The following is a 16,751-nucleotide window of genomic DNA, read 5'->3' as shown; positions in this document are numbered from 1 at the left end:
TCCCTTCTCTGCACCAGAGGGAAAGATCACCCTGAGGTCAGAACTCCCCAGAAACACTCCTATGGCTTATCCCCTACTAGCAGAGGAGAGATGGAACGTACATCTGTCTTGGAATGGTAATTTGTAATTCTAACTTTTCAAGTTAGAAGTTCATCTCTCTCTCTCAACATTCTTCAGCAACTTGACCAAATCATTGCTCTAAATATCTAAGAAGCTCTACTCTAAGAAACTGACACTGTAAACTCTAAGGTAGCCAAACTGAAGGCTGGGAACACAGTCACTGCACATTTGTGCTTAATCATTAGGCACGTGAAGGTCTTCTGATTCATCAGTTTTAAAAGGAGAATGAAGACTCTGTCTCATGACTGTGGCTCTGAAAACACTCACTGCCACTTTCCCCTTGGCAAAGAGAGAGGCAGTTCCTGACTCACTGACTGTACTGAGCAGTGCTGTTAGATAAGGAATCAGATCTCAGGGCTGGTCCCTTGCTCTTGGTGTCCTCATGTCAAAACTTTCTCCATGGATTCCCATAATCCCTCTGTCTCAAATTAAAATGGAAGAGATTCTCAGTGCCAACAAGGTATGTGGATTTCAGTGCCGGTGAGTTTATTTACCCTGTTAGATAGAATAGCATGGGTCCTCCCACTTCCACACATGGCTACAACTGAAGTTCCTCCAATGCACAGATTTCTCAACTCCGATCTCCTTCCTTTCCAGTTCCAGAAGCCCTTCTTTGGGTTGGCCCTGCGAGGCATGACTGACTTCTCTGAACCATGCAGGTTGGTGCTGGACACTACACCTTCAGCAAAGTTCTACCTGGTTCCCCAATAATGGTAGTCTACTCTCAGGGGGAAGGTCAAGTTGGGACTTTAGGTCCTGAAAACATCTCCCTAGTTAGTCAGACCCAAATTTCAGAATTGGAAGGGCCTTAATGATTATTGATTTGCCCAGTGTAACCACTTTCCTATATAGGTATGTATTTATTTATTGGTAGCAAGCAAAAATCTAACTTGTATTCTGGTTACATTAGCATTTAAAAATACATACATAAAATCAGGTGGAAATAATTTTTGTAGTGCATTATTTAATGTCATTAGATCAATTTCTTATTACTTGGTATACTCAGAATTGCAACAGAGATGATAATGAATTATAACAGAGATGATAATGCTGAGAGAATTTTTTTTTCACTACCAAACATCAGATTTCTGATTTATTAAGTAGAAAAATGAACGCTTCTTGTTTGCTTCTCCATGGAAACAGACAACCTTCTAAGACTATCTCCCAGGGTTAGCTGCCACATGTTGAGTACTATTTGATCAGAGTACTGATAACAGAGCACCTACAACACATTTAAAAATTAAACCAATATTTCTAAGTTCATGTAAATTATTTGACACTTCTGTTACCGTAGAAGTATTCCAGAGAAAGGAACTGTACAAAGCTATAATTCCAGCCTTTGTGTTTACGGTGCTCGTCAGAATAGAATTTACAGTGGCACACTCGAAGGGATGAATTAAGAGATTTAAAACAACATTAGCATCAGCAGTAATTATTGCAGTAGAGCACTGGGTCACAATACTTTTTAAAACATGCAAGGGTATCAAACTATTCACTGCCTCACCCTTCAGTACTGGGTCACTGGGAAGCGGTATTTTCTCTTCACTGTCATATGTTCACGAAGTAAACTTCTTAGACACACAATCTTCCTTTGATCTCAGCCTGAATTACAGCATGCATTTTTCCTCTTACTTGCAGCCATCACGTCCTTGGCCCATATGGCACTCACAACGGCACCAGCACAGCCTGCCTGACAGTAATTGCAGTGACAGTACGTACACTCAGTTGCAGCGAAAGCAAGTTTGACATAATCCTAAACCGGCAGGTCCCAGAGGAAAGATCTGCACCACCACCGCGGTAAGACACAGTACAGCAGCGCAACAGGATACAAATTCCACCTAATTATACATGAGATGTATTCATCAACACCAGTGGGAAGCTCTACGAGACGGTGGACAGAACGAGGAAGACAGTCATCAATACCTGGACTGAGTCTCCTCCTCTGCTCAGTGTGTGAGCTACATCTCAGCTTTCCTGCCGGAAACTCTCCTCAAATGGTATGTATTGATCTTTCTTTTCTGTTCCTAACACCACCAGTCACTTACCCTAGACCTGCAGGCAAAACAAATACCGTTCTATTCATTCACGAATCGTGCTCACGCCCTGTGCTGTGGGTAAGGATCTGGCTCACGGTTAATACCGTGGGTTACTGACACATCCACAGAAACAGGTACGTGTCTGCCTCTTCTCCCCACCGGCTCATGTTTACCCAGTGAATGCACCACCTGCTAACATGTGGCTCTTTAAAAAGATATTATGTCTACCAGTTAGTGTTAGTGCTCTGGTTCCCCCAAAACAGTTACTGAATTTTACACTAAGCGCAGTAGGCGAGCAGCTCTCAACATTTCTGCCTTGGCCATACGTGATGGCCAGTGTTCTCACGAGGTACACGGTCCCCAGGAAAGAAGGCTGCTGTACGGGCAAGATGGGATTACTTGCAACTCCCTGACCACCAGCTTTCCTGCTGCACCATGAAAGGGCAAGGTGGTTAAAACCTGCTGTGGTGACATTGACACCGACGTCACAGACCCGTCCAGAGACCTCAGATTTAGTTATGTTTCCAAGGGCACATCTAGGCTTCTCTGGAATCACAGGTCCATCCGAAATTACCTGCTCCAGGAAAACAGTATGGCGGCTCTCAAAAAATTAAACACAAAATTACCATATAATCCAACAATTCCACTTCTGGCTATGTACCCAAAGGACTGAAATCAGGGACTTGAACTGGTATTTGCACACCAATGTTCACAGCAGCATTATACACAATAGCCAAAAGGTGGAAGGAAACAACCAAAATGTTTACCAACCAATGAACAGATAAACAAAATGTGGTATATAATACAACAGAATATTACAGATTATTAAAAAGAAATGAAATTCTGACACATGCTACAACATGGATGAACCCTGAAGACATACGCTTAAGTGAAATAAACAAACATAAAGAGACAAATACATGATCCAATTGTATGATGCACCTGGAATAGTAGAAGTCATAGAAACAGAAAGCAGAATGGTGGGTGCCAGGGGCTGGGGATCGGGGAGAATGGGGAGTTATTGCTAAATGGGGACAGAGTGTCCCTTGGGGAAGATAAGAAAGTGCTGGAGATGGATGGTGATGGTGGCTGCACAGCAAGGTGACTGCACTTAATGCCACTCCACATGCACAGTTAAAATGGTAAATGGGTAAAATGGTAAAATTTTATATTATGTATATTTTACCACAATAAAAAATTTAAAAAAAAACCTGCTTCAGAGACTACTCTCAAACCACACATTAAAGTAATATTCATCAGTAGCTGAAGTTTTCTTTACCATCTCTGGTAATTTCCACAATGAAGGGTTTCTGTTGCTTAATACTTTGAAGCAAGCAAGCTCAGAAGTGGTGAGTAGAGAAAAACAAAGCTCTGTCGAGCTGTAGATGTCTAGCTAGGCACTTCTACTGAAGTGGCTCATTCATGAATCTTCCCAGATTCTCAGTGTCTGAGATTCTGAAGAATGCCCCTGCAAAATGACCAATTCCATGCCTCCTTGGCCTTTTCCAGTCAACGGGAAATAGATGAAATTGTGAGTGTAAAATCCAAAGACTTCAAGGGTCCTGGAAATTCTGGGATATTAACTTCATACATGTATCTGTCTCAGACTGTCAGCCTCAAATTAAATTATCTACAGTATACTCTATTTAAGAAGGCTGGGGCAAGGAAAGGGGAAGTCTTTCTTTTTGGAAAGTCTTTCTTTTTTTAAACCTAAAATGGGTAAACATTTTAGCATTCTAAGGGGAGATTTTAGTTATCTGAAAACTATTAAAATGGAATACAGCATCTCTGGGCAACTGCTGGCTAAGTTTGGGTGCCTCCTACAAATACATTTCACTTATTTTGGGTTTTTTTAGTGATTATTTTATAATACAGGCAAATATTTTGCATATTCTAAATTATTCTTGACTTTCAAAAAAATTTTTCAAATGGGTTAACAAATAATTTTATCATCTAAGCCCTTACTATAGATGATTACATTTCAATATTCAGAAAGAAAAAAAGGGGCGTTTGATTGTTACATTTGTGTATTAGTTCACTAGGGCTGCCCTAACAAAGTACCACAGATTGGATGGCTTAAACAACAGAAATATCTTTTCTGACAACCCCAGAGGCCAGAAGTCCAAGACCAGGATTCAGCAGGCTTGGTTTCTCCTGAGGCCTCTTGCCTTGGCGAGTAGACAGCCGTCTTCTCCCTGTGTCTTCACATGGTCTTCCCTAAGTACGTGTCTAAGTCCAAATTTCCTCCAATCACATGGTATTAGGGCTCATTCTAATGGCTTAATTTTAACTTAATTACCGCTTTAAAGGCTCTGCCTCCAAATACAGCCATGTTCTGAGGTCCTGGGGACTGCGAATTGTAAAACTGTAAAAATATTAGAAACTCATTTATGAACATCTGAGTAATGAAATAAAAAAAAAGCTTAAGCAGATAATTCTCTCATAAAGGATTTATGTTCTCTGATGCTTGAAATGTCTTCTGTGCTCACAAAAGGCTCCATGAAACAGGTTCAGCCAGCATTCATTCATTTAAGAAAAGTACCTCTCGAATGCTACTCTGTGTCAGGCACCAGGGCTATAGCCGTAATCAGACATGGTTACCACTCTCGTGGCTTTCCACAAGTTATCTTCTGAAAATAAGACAGTTAAGCTTGCCTAATAGAATAGAGTCTTTTTAATTTGGATTGAACAGACGGAGATATCCCACACACTGGTATACGTGTTTCATTTTGGTAAACCTTTTAAAGTTAAATTTGGGGTCTTCTGAGTATAGTCAGTAATAAATTCAAAGCAAGAGTTCACTCTCACGTTGTTAAATTCCCAGTCCTCATTTCACTTAACACATGAACCTGTTTGTCCAAGCGGACTGCTCCCTCCTCCCGGAGACCTCTTCCTCTCCAGGCTTCAGGAGCCCCCACTCTCTCCATTTCCCCCACTTCACTAGTCGCTCCTTCTCAGGCTTCTCTGCTGGTTCCTACGTGTCACCTGAACTCTCAACAGTGGTCCTCTTTGGGCCACATCTCTGCTTAGTGTACATGCCTTTCCTTGATGGAACAACTATCCAGTGTGACTTCATTAAATCTATTAAATGCTGAGGACTCCCCAGTTTACTCCTCCGGTCCAGACTCTCTCCAAAATGCCAAACTCATCTATGCAACTGCTTCCTCCGCATCTCTGTTTCAACATCCACACACCGTCACCAAGACCACGCCAGTTCCACCAACTCAGTTCCACCTGCAGCCTTCCGATGGTTCTGGTCAAAACAGTGGAATCATCTGGTTCCTTTCTTTCTTTAACCACTCACAAATGTCTGTTGGGAAATCCTGCTGTCTCTAAAAGCACATCCAGACGCTGGCCACGTCTCCCTGTTGCCAGCACCCCCACCGCGGTCTCACAGACCAGCATGTCTCACCTGGATCACACGCGGCAGCCAGACGACCTTTCTAAACTAAGACACAGCCTATCACTCCGGACTCGGTGCCTGCCCTGGCTCCTCAGTTCACTCCAAGTAAAGCCAAAATCCTCACCGCTGCCCATGAGGCCCTGTCATCAGTACCTTTTCTGCCCATCTCTGACCTTGTCACCTACTTCCCTTCCCCTTGCTCACGCCCCTCCAGCCAAAACGATCTTGTTCCTCTGCTAACACGCTCACACACTCCTGCCTCCAGGCCTTCAGCTTGACCCATCCCACTGCCAGAGATGCATTTCCTCCCAATGCCAGCATGAATGAGTCCCTCAGCATCTTCAGGTCATTGCTTAAATTTCACTGACCACTCTGCTCCCCCTGCCCCACACCCACACTACACACGTGTGAATAAAGAAGATGTGCTATCTATATACACTCTGGAATATTACTCAGCCATAAAAAAGAATGAAATCTTGCTGTGTGCAACAACATGGATGGCCCTAGAGGACAGTAAGCTAAGCAACATAAATCAGACAGAGAAAGACAGGCAGACTGTGTGATTTCACTTATATGCAGAACCTAAAAAACAAATGAGCAACATAACTAAAAAGAAACAGAGTAAACAGATACAGAGAACAAACAGGTGGTTGCCAGAGGGAAGGAAAGAAACAGATGAGGGAGATTAGGAGGTACAAACTTCCAGTTGCAAAATAAAGGAGTCACAGGTATGAAAAGTCCAGTGTGGGGAACATAGTCAATAATTAACTAGTATCTTTATGTGGTGACAGCTGACAACTAGACTTATTATGGTGATTAAAAAAAAAAAAGAAAGAAAGAAAGAAAAGAAAAGAAAAAGGAAAAAAAAAAAAAGGAAAGAAAACAAAGGGAAAACTTCCACTGGCATTCCCGAACCTCCTTACTCTGCTTTCTGTTTTTCTGTTACGATACTTAGGACGTTCTAACACATTATACACAAGCAAATGTCTCTTATTTGTTCTCCCCATCCCCCAACTAGAATGTAAACTTGAAGAGTAGTTAACAAATATTTCTGAATTAATGAACAAACTAAAAGTGTATTCAATAAATTATGGACAGCTAAAATGCACTCAATTCTTGGTTTTTAAAAGAATTTGCTAAAATGCAAGTTTACAGGGGCCTGTAATGAATCACGCCTCTCCACCCCCTCCAACTGACACACGGCTCTCAGTTCTGCACGTCTTAAGTTTTCAGTATGTCCCAGTCCTGGAACAAACTTCATTTCATTAAAAATATGCTATAATTAAAACCTTGATTAAGTCCAGCTGGTCTCTGCCCTGCATCCTTTCACATTAATGGACCTCCCTGGAGGTGCCCTGGATAATCACTCGTCATCACAGTTAAGTACATAAATCCCTCACTGCCTTTCTTCCTAAGACATGTCACACGGAGATGCCCACTGAGTAATAAACCTGATCACAAATTCGCCCCTGCAGTTCAAAGCAGGCGTGCGACTTTCCGTTTGAGGCTCATAAAATTTAAATCTTTTTTTTTTCTCTGTAAATGTTATCAGGTGTCTCATTACAGCTCAATGTCAGCTGTTCTGCCCACTACGGCATTTCCAATGCTGAATTCTATGGACGTTACAGACACTGCGCTTGAAGTTGCACCATCTCTCACAACCCTACAAATCTGGTGAAAAGCTACACTTCAGATTCAGCCACCTGCCACCTCTTCTGAGATGATCTTTGGGCCACCAGAGCATCAGGGACACAGTCTAGTCTGGGTTTTAAAGTCACTTCATTCTAAACATACTCATTCAAATATGGTGAAAATCCACTTTTTACATAATGCAGTAAACAGAGACAAATATTTAATTTTATATATATAAGAAAATAGATAAGCATGACAAAGCATTTCGGTTTGCCAAATTTCACTGAATTACAATCAAATAAATCTATAAAGTGCATGGAAATACATGAACTGCTTTTCACAAGGATTACATCTATTACAAGATGACCATGAAGATAAACAAACTACCTTGAAACTACTATACTCTTTGGATATTTGGTTTTAAAGGATGTAGAGAAAAAGGTTTTTGACTATTGCGTGTTGTTTATTTTACTGACACGCTGACCCGGACCATTTTCCTCTAGGGTGGCAATGCTACTGAATAAAGACAAAGAAATCAAAATACTTTAAGTATGGCAGGAAAGCTTAACTGACACTTCCTATAAGGGGAAATTTCAGGATACCATGGAGAAATACTGGCAAAGAAATAAAGCTCAGTCATCTATAAAAGCATTCTCTTTCATTTGCATTTTAAAATGTAATCAACAGCACATCTAAAGAGAACTACCATCAAGCATGCGTTTTAGAGCGCAGAGCAGAGCTAAGATGATAAATGCAGCAGATCGTTTTGCTCCAGTGTCTCCCAAATAAAAGGGGATTTTTAACATTCCTGGCACTAATATTTATAATTGAATTTAAAAGTCACAGTCAGATGAAAGCCAAACTAGGAAAAATGCTACACAAATGTTTCAAAATGTGATTTAACTTTGAAAGGAAAAATTTCAAGCAATCATAGGCAGTCACTTTGTTGCTAACATATGCTTCTTAAGAAATCAGGTCATCTGTCTCCTCCCTGCTGCCCTCACCCCACCCCATGCCCTGCAAATTCCACCTTTTTCCATTCTCAGCATTTGACTAACAATTAAGATAAAATAATATTACTCTTAAAAGAATTAAGAGAAAAATATTTCAACAATTTTTAATGGACTATTAAAGAACCTAATTCAATTATTTTATACTTTTATTATTCATTCTCTGTAATATATCTACATTGTAATATAAAATCATAGGAGTCCATATACTATGAAGACTACCTTTCTAAACGATACTTGGAAAATCATTTTCCCAAAAGTAAATATTAACAATCTATGGCTAATCTATCATCATGCAGGTAAGATGAGATAGTATTTCTCTGGTCATCACAGGGGACCCATGAACTCACCACTTTCCAGAGAAAAGAAGGCTGAGAGAGGTGCTACAATTGTCAAAATGCATGAAATCAGCACTATAAATTATACCATGTAAGTCATGGCTCCATTTCTGAGAAGAAAAACTACAAATTGTCTATCAAGATGAAAAAGAAAAATGAATGAAGTAAACAAACAACTGAAATCATTGAGAATCCTCTCACTGAGAACTCCTCATCTATACTAATCTCTGGAATATTTGTCTTTTTTGTTTGTTTGTGTTTTGCCTTCCTGGCACTTCTTCCTACCATGCAAGCCAAAGAGATCAAACACCTGCTCCTGCTAAACCCTGCCGTCTGGGACGTGGGCACAACCACCCCAGCTCAGCCAGCCGGTGCTCGCAGAGCCATCTTTACAGGTCACAGGGAGCAGTGGCGGCCCCGGAGCTCAGGGCTGGCTGGCTGCTAGGGCAGCAGCTCCTCCAATGGCCGTTCCTCTGGTACGAGGTCAGCCTCACGTCCCCTACCTTCCCTCAGTGTCTGCTCATGTTCTAAGCTTGGTCCTCCAGTCTTCCCGTGGAGTCACTGAGATGGACGGTCTCCTCACATTCACTCACAAGCCACAGGCCCTGAGCTGGGAGCAGAGTGAAAGGGGCCCATGCATCAGGTACAAAACCGGGAAGTGGAAACAGCCATGCAGGTCAGGGCAGGGGTGAAAACGACAGGTCCTCACCTTGCTCTGAGTTGCTTCCATGTGGGAAGATTGATGACGAGACAGTCACTACCACTGAAGTGCTCCCCATCAGCTCCTTTTACCTGCTGTATCGATTACTCCTTAACACTGGTCCAGCAACCAATTCACAGGCTCCCAGGAGGGGGGTGTTTCGTTTCCCACTTCTGCTCTCCTGCCCCTGGGCGGTGGAGTGGCATTCTGAAAGTTAACAACCCTTTCCTCCTGTCCAATCCGGACAGAAGGATTCAGTTTTGTTTTGCTTTTCCAGAGGCAATTTTTTTTCCCCCTAGCTATTAGGAAAAGATCTCCACTCAGATCTCCTCTAAGTCAGCCCTCAAATCCTTCTGAAGCTGGGGCCTCTTTCTAACCTCGTGGAAATGCACCTTCTCTAGAGACAATTATCTTGACTGAAGAAACCATCCCTTCAGCTTCTACTTAATTACTAGAAACACTTGGGCAAGTATTGAATTTAATGGTATGGATGGCATTCTCAGAAAGCATGTGAAAACAAACTTTTTTTTACAACAACTTTTTAAATTGAGTTTTGACTTCTAGACCCTAATCTCTTACCTATTTATATTATACATCTGCATGTAAAAATCAGACATTAATTCATTCAACTTTTATTGAGCACCTCTGCATGCTAAATACTATGGTAATTGCCCTGCATATGTTATCTCTAACAGGATTTAATAACAAACAGTAATGCTGCATTGTCCAATATATAACTTAAAAATAATTTTCTGACACACTAAATGGAACCAAGAAAGCATTAAGCAGTCTCTTTTCTTCTCCTTTCCCACTGACCAGTTAGATTAAAGTAAAAAGATATACAGATCAATAATTTGGAGCATATACTTTATGCATTTGAGTTTTAGATATGAAGAAATGTTGAGTTTTTAATCCCTCTGTTCAGATAATTTAAAATATTGAAAATATTTGATAATACCAAGAAAAGTCATAGAACTAATATATTTTGCATCGTTACTGTCAACAAGAAATAATTTCTAAGTACTTAGGCATTAAACATTTTGTACACATCCATCTTCTATGGATGTACCTTCCATGTCATTTAAAACTATTTTAATAATTATAGATTAGCAGTATTTATTCCCAAGATCACCTGTCTATAGTTTCTTCTAAGAAAAACTTTAAAGTCCTGCATAATTTTTTTTTTAAATGATAGTTTACCAATAACAAGAACACAGTTCTTTCTCTGTGGGGCTCAAGTTCCTTTCATGACAGAAAGCAACTTAAAGCCACATTCAGTCTCCACTCTTGAACTTGCCATGGCCTTGAATTAATGGTAGACCACAACATAACAGAATCCAAGTATGAGGTTTTATATGGTTTATCCTTAAAGATATCTTTAAAAGAAGGAAAACGTGACTGCATAGCTCCCAAACCAGTTCCTAGGTATGTAGACTAATTCTTTTAATTCTTGAATATGTTCAGTAATCATTGTGGAATATAAGAGGGGAGATGTTTATTAATAAAGACTGCAAAATCATGAGTAAAACCCCAATATTCCAATTGTCTAACTTCTAACATACGCCAGGGTCAGCAATCTATTGCCCAAGGGCCAAGTCTGGCCTGCCAACTACTTTTGTAAATAAAGTTTTATTGGAACACAGCCAAACCCATTTGTTAAAATACTACCTAAAGTTGCTACAACAGCAGAGTTGAGTAGCTGTAACTATCTGGCTCAAACTACAAACCCTTTGAAAACTCTGAAATTATTGTGTAAAGGCTCTTAGCTTACTTTCAGGGCTGTGTTAACTCTTATTAAACAACAACAAAGTTTAACAGACTTGATAAATGATTTGACTGGGCTAGAGAAATTTGGTGAGGGGTTTGCAAAGAAAGGGAGACATCTGAATGTTTAAATCACAGCAGCTGGTTAATCTGGAGAAAGGACACAGAACTTGGAGCAACTCTTCAACAATCAACATCTTCATCTACAGAAGTCAGAGGGGGTTGGCCTAGATGATCTTTAAGCTTTTCAATCTTCACGACTGTTTGAAATGACTTCAGTAAATCCACATGCAAACTCAGAAATGCAGGAGCACACAACTTAATAATAAATGTTTCATAGCACCTGCCTAAGGTGACAGCAGAGAAATAATACATTTTAGAAAAGCAGAAACCACTAATTATCAGAGAAATGCAAATCAAAACTGCAATGAGGTATCACCTCACACCAGTCAGAATGGCCATCATTCAAAAGTCCACAAATGACAAATGCTGGAGAGGCTGTGAGGAAAATGGAACCCTCCTACACTGCTGGTGGGAATGCCGTTTGGTGAAGCCACTGTGGAAAACAGTATGGAGATTCATCAAAAGACCAGGAATAGACTTACCATATGACCCAGGAATCCTGCTCCTGAGCATATATCCAGAAGGAACCCTACTTCAAAATGACACCTGCACCCCAATGCTCATAGCAGCACTATTTACAATAGCCAAGACATGGAAACAGACTAAATGTCCATTGACACATGACTGGACAAAGAAGATGTGGTATATTTACACAATGGAATATTATTCAGCCATAAAAAACAGCAACATAATGCCATTTGCAGCAACATGGATGTCCCTGGAGAATGTCATTCTATGTGAAGTAAGCCAGAAAGAGAAAGAAAAATACCATATGAGATCGCTCAAATGTGGAATTAAAAAAAACAAACAAACCAGAACATAAATACAAAACAGAAATAGACTCATAGACATAGAATATAAACGTGTGGTTGCCGGGGGAGGGGGGGATGGGAAGGGACAGACTGGGAGTTCGAAATTTGTACATACTGACAGGCATATGTAGACTAGATGAACAAGATTATACTGTATAGCACAGGAAAATATATACAGGATCTTGTGGTAGCTCACAGCAAAAAAGAATGCAACTATGAATATATGTATGTTCATGTATAACTGAAAAATTGTGCCCTACACTGGAAATTGACACAACATTGTAAAATGACTATAACTCAATAAAAAAATGGGAAAAAAAAAAGGAGAAACCAAAAGGACTAAACAAGTGTATGTGGAGCTTTCCTGTACTACTCTTGAAACTTTAAAATTATAATCAAATAAAAAGGTAAAAAATAGTTAAAACAATTTTAAACATTAGCACTTAAAAGGGAAAACTTCAGTTATCTTACTCAACAAAGTTAATACAGTACCTACCACAATGGATCTGTAGAACATATAAACCAGGTTTAGTATGTCCACTGAACCACACACACCTGAGGCCACCCCTCTCCCTCTATTCTGCATCCTAAAGCACCACCTAACAAATTTTACCCTTGGAATTTGTCTTACTTTATGGAAAATGAGCTGTCTAATAATTCAAGGGATCAAAAGACAGATAAGATGCAAAAGAAGCCTGGGTGGAGAGATGAATAGGAGGGAGAAGGGGGGAGGGAGGGGAGAAATAATATGAATAAAAGAGACTAGTTAATCAATAAACTAGATAAACATGTTCCAAATGATCACCAATATTAGCAGGTCTATTTTATTTCCTGTTTAGTAGACGAAGGAAGTCAACCCCCAAGTACTTGGCTCTCATACAATATATGCACATGTTACATATCTTTTAATATACACACATTCCAAAAAGAGATATGAGTTTATTTTCCAAAAATACAAACACTAAGGAAACATGCTAATTGGAAAAGTGCCTCGAGAGCCACACATCCACGTTGTTAAATATAGAAACTAACTATAATGAGAATCATTATCTCCCGTTTCCAAGGATACCAGGGTACGCACTACTCCTCAACTGCAGTTAATTCAGCAAAGGGCACAAAGTAATTTATACTCACGATCACCCCAGCTGACAGCAGATGCAGAAGGAAGCCAGGGTAAACCGCCCTGTTTTTCTATCCTGTTTGTTACCTGCTCGTTCCCAGCCTCCAACCCCCCACCCTCTGGTCCCAACCCAGGCCAAAGTTTTATAGGTGAAATTTGGAAAATCTGATCGTAAAAAGCAACTTCCAAGTGAAAAAGAATCCACAAAGGGCAGGGCAGCCTGAGATACGAATAATGCTGGGGGGGCGGGGGTGGGTGGCTAGGGCAGGCCTTCCCATGCGTTTTCTCTGTGAAAAGAGAGGAGCCTGGTTCTGCGTGCCCGTCACACCAGTGGCCTGCTCTTTCAGTGCCTGTAAAGGAACTGTACAGTTAATTTCAGCTTCCCACCCAACCAGGGCTATCCAAGCTTTTAGAGCTTACCATTCCTGAACTGCCATAGTTTCTAGCAAATTCATTTTCAAGCTGCTCTGTCATCTAGACCTTTCATATGATAACTTACAATATGTTTCAACAGCAATAAAACAGAAAACTACTTTCTGACAGTTTCAGAGATACTGCCTCTGAATCATTCTTTTGTGGCTGTTTACTCAAGACTATTTATTGACTGCTTTCCACCTGACAGGCACTGTACCAGGCCAGGCAGGCAGCAATGAGAAGTGATAGGAGCCTTCACTTTTGATCAGCAGGGAAAGTATCAAACACAGGCCAGGTCACTTAGGCCCTTACTAAAATAGTGATGTGGATTTCATGGATGCTTTAGATTAATCTTAAACTTACAGAGAGTATATATAAAAATAATATCCAGATAAAACAGCAATTTTCCATTTAGTTCCTCCCCGATCACCTGTCCACCTAAGGCACTAAGACCTCCCTTGTAGAACCTCAGCCAGGGCAGAGGAAACTTTAAGGGAAGAAAAGCTCTCCCTGCCTTCATATGCTTCCTCCTGATAGGCGTGAGACTGTATCAGGCTGAGCTTCTTAGCGTAATGTGATAACACAAGTGAATGAGTTGTCTCTTTTGATAATTGAGGCCTTCTGAGACTTCCTGCCTGTGCACCAGTCACATTAATTGAAACTGCTCCTGGCTTCTAAAAGGTTGAAGGAATGAAAAACAACGAAGGTTTCTAAATACTTATGCAACACAAACAGTACATCTCAGTAAGACAAGCTACTTTAATATCAACAGTGAATACAAAGGTATTATTATCTGACAACTTTCTTCCTATACACCTTTGATAACCTGAATATTATATTTTAGTTGCACTGTCTTGATTTCAGTACTCAATCCTTTTTTTTTAAGACTCACTTTTTTGGTACCAAACTATTGTTTCTAAATTCAATAAAGTAATCATATCATATTTTAAAGCTATATGAAATGGGAAGTTAGTCTCAATACTCTTTAAAGTTACTGTCAATAATTATTAGTATATTATTCTGATACCTACTATTTCTCACAAAAGGCAACATTTTGAGGTAAGATGGCTTCAGGCAAGATTCTATGTCTGAATCTTGAAGCTCTGAATATGCTTGAGTGGAGAAGGTTCAACTCAACAGGCCATGACTTAACCTTTCTCCTTGTCTCTCCGGAAGCTCGTGCTCCGGAGGGTGAAAACACAAAAAGCATTCATAAGTCACTGGCAGAAAGGTCATCCTCCTCTGGTTTAACGCCTTCTCTGATAACACAGATCATCTTTCACAAACCCTCTAAGGTAGAAGCCTGCTTACATCGGTGGACATTTGGTATTCCTTAAATGTACACCATCAACTTTTAGTTTTCTTCTGATCTTCAGCATTGACAGTATCCTATACAGCAATTCAGGAGCCTAAAACTTGGACTCGAGCCACTTGGCTCTCTGCGCGAAAAAACATCGGATATGGTCACCTCTTCCTTCCTACCCCTCCTTCTATTATTCTAACATCTAAATTTTGGTCTTGCGTACTGCATATATCTTCCAAAACACTTTTCAGTAGCCCGCTCACCCGTTTCCTCCACCTCCTCTTAACTAGAAAGTGTCCAATTGGCAACCTCGAATCATAAAGGCAGCAAAAACGCGCCTGAGTTCTGTCACAAATTTTTAAAAAGTGGATTAAGGACAACCAGAAAGGGCTAGCTCCGACACCCGAGGCCGAGGCCACCCTCCCCCGCGCGGGTCTGGCGCAGCTCGCATCCTGGGCCCAGCTGGGAGCCCTCCAGCCTCCAGCGCAGCCTCCCCGGGCCTCACCCCTCCGCGGAGGCTGCGGGCAGCGGGGACCACAGTTCTCCCGGGCACCGTCCTGCCGAGGTAGGGGGTGTGGCTGGGGTGGCGGTGGTTAGCGGAAGGCGGAGCGGGTGGACGGGCTGCCTGTGCGTAGGGGCGGTGGTGACATGGTGACCCGAGAGTTGTGAGGGGAAGGCAAGGGTAGCGCGAGTGACAGGAGGCTGCCCCGGGGCTGTTTTCAGCCGGGGTGCCAGCGGAGATGCAGCTAGCTGGCGGCGCCCGGGGCGCGAGGGGGTCTCGGGGTGGGGAGAGCGGGAGCGGGGCGCCGTGCGCTCGGGGTCCCCGCGTCCCGGGACTGTCGAGGCGGGCGGCGGAGGGGGCGAGGGGCGAGCGGGCTGCTCCTCCGGGGGCGGCGGGAGGGCCGGGGCGCCGGCGGGCGCGCACTCACCTATGCACAGCTGGATGGCGTAGGCGTAGTAGGACCAGCCGAGCAGGAGGCTGATGAACACCACCGGGATCCAGTACAGCACCCGCCGGCACCGCCGCCTGACGCTGCCGGGGCCCGAGGGCGCCATCTTCCAGCCGCATCCACCTGCCCAGCTCCGCCGCCGCCGCCGCCCGCGGGCCTGGCTCCGGGGCGGGCTGGCCGCGCCCGGCGTCCCCGGCGGGACGGGCCCGGGGGCGGCGGCCGGTTTCGCCGCGGCCACTGCCGCCGCCGTGGCGCTAACTCCCCATCCCGCAGCCCCGAGCCGGCGCCGCGGACTCCCGGCTCCTCAGCCCGGCGGAGGCGGTGGCTGCGAGAGGAGGGCGAGGGGGAGGCGGACGGGAAGGAGGAGGCGAGCGAGGAGGAGGACGGAGAGGAGGAGACGGCTGAGCCTCCGCCCCGCCTCTGCGCGTCCCGCCCGCCCCCACCCGCGGCCGCCTCCCCGGCGCGGCCCGCTGCGCCCCCGGGCGGGCTCTCGGGGCACTCCGGGCGGTCCCCGCTGCGACGCGAGCCCTTGCGCCCTCGCCTCCGGGCACCTCAGGGACGCCCGAGGCGGGAGTGAAGGGACCCACGTTGGCCCCTCCGCCCTCTGCTTGGCCCCTGGGCTGGGGTGAAGCGGGCAGGGGGCGAGGGCACTTGGCGGCGGCGGCTGCGGCGGCGGTAGCGGCGCGCGGGGCGCGGAGACGCACGGGGGCGGGGCGGGAGGGGCGGCCCCGGGAGCCGCCTGCGCGGAGTGGACCCCTTGCCTGCCCAGCACGGAGGGGGCGAGCCGCCCACCCCGTGGGCTGCACCTCGAGAAAGTCTTTAGGCACCGAGGGCCCGGTCCCTGCCTCCCTCTTGGAACATTCTCGCTTCAAGTTGCGGGTCCTGGTAAACAGGCGGAGGACCGCGAGGGCGGGGCTGGTGCTCCAGACCTGAAGGAGCGCGGGCCGTCGGGGAAGCCTCCTCTCTAACCGGCTTTTTGGGGGGCCTCGGGAATGCGCCGCGACGTCCGGCTGCGGAGCCGAACTC

General features: G+C 43.8%; 1 protein-coding gene across 3 annotated transcripts in view; it reads right to left on the bottom strand.

Annotated features, from left to right (window-relative positions):
• Nucleotides 1-16,033, bottom strand: part of ZDHHC2 (zinc finger DHHC-type palmitoyltransferase 2) — a 57,277-nt gene extending 41,244 nt beyond the window's left edge. For 2 of the 3 annotated variants that reach the window (XR_004315424.1, XM_032468661.1), the window contains exon 1: nucleotides 15,705-16,033. Coding sequence is in view for 1 of the 3 variants with exons in the window: in XM_032468661.1 (XP_032324552.1) it covers nucleotides 15,705-15,831 (127 nt within the window). In the remaining 2 variants the exon portion in view is untranslated. The remainder of the gene's footprint in view (nucleotides 1-15,704) is intronic. The other variant, XM_032468663.1, reaches the window with a different exon arrangement.
• Nucleotides 16,034-16,751: the final 718 nt, after the last annotated feature.

The sequence above is a fragment of the Camelus ferus genome, chromosome 26, assembly GCF_009834535.1.
Source record: "Camelus ferus isolate YT-003-E chromosome 26, BCGSAC_Cfer_1.0, whole genome shotgun sequence".
In the NCBI taxonomy this organism is placed as follows: domain Eukaryota; kingdom Metazoa; phylum Chordata; class Mammalia; order Artiodactyla; family Camelidae; genus Camelus; species Camelus ferus.
The sequence above is the reverse complement of the archived record's forward strand: the minus strand, read 5'-3'. Positions and strand labels throughout refer to the sequence as shown.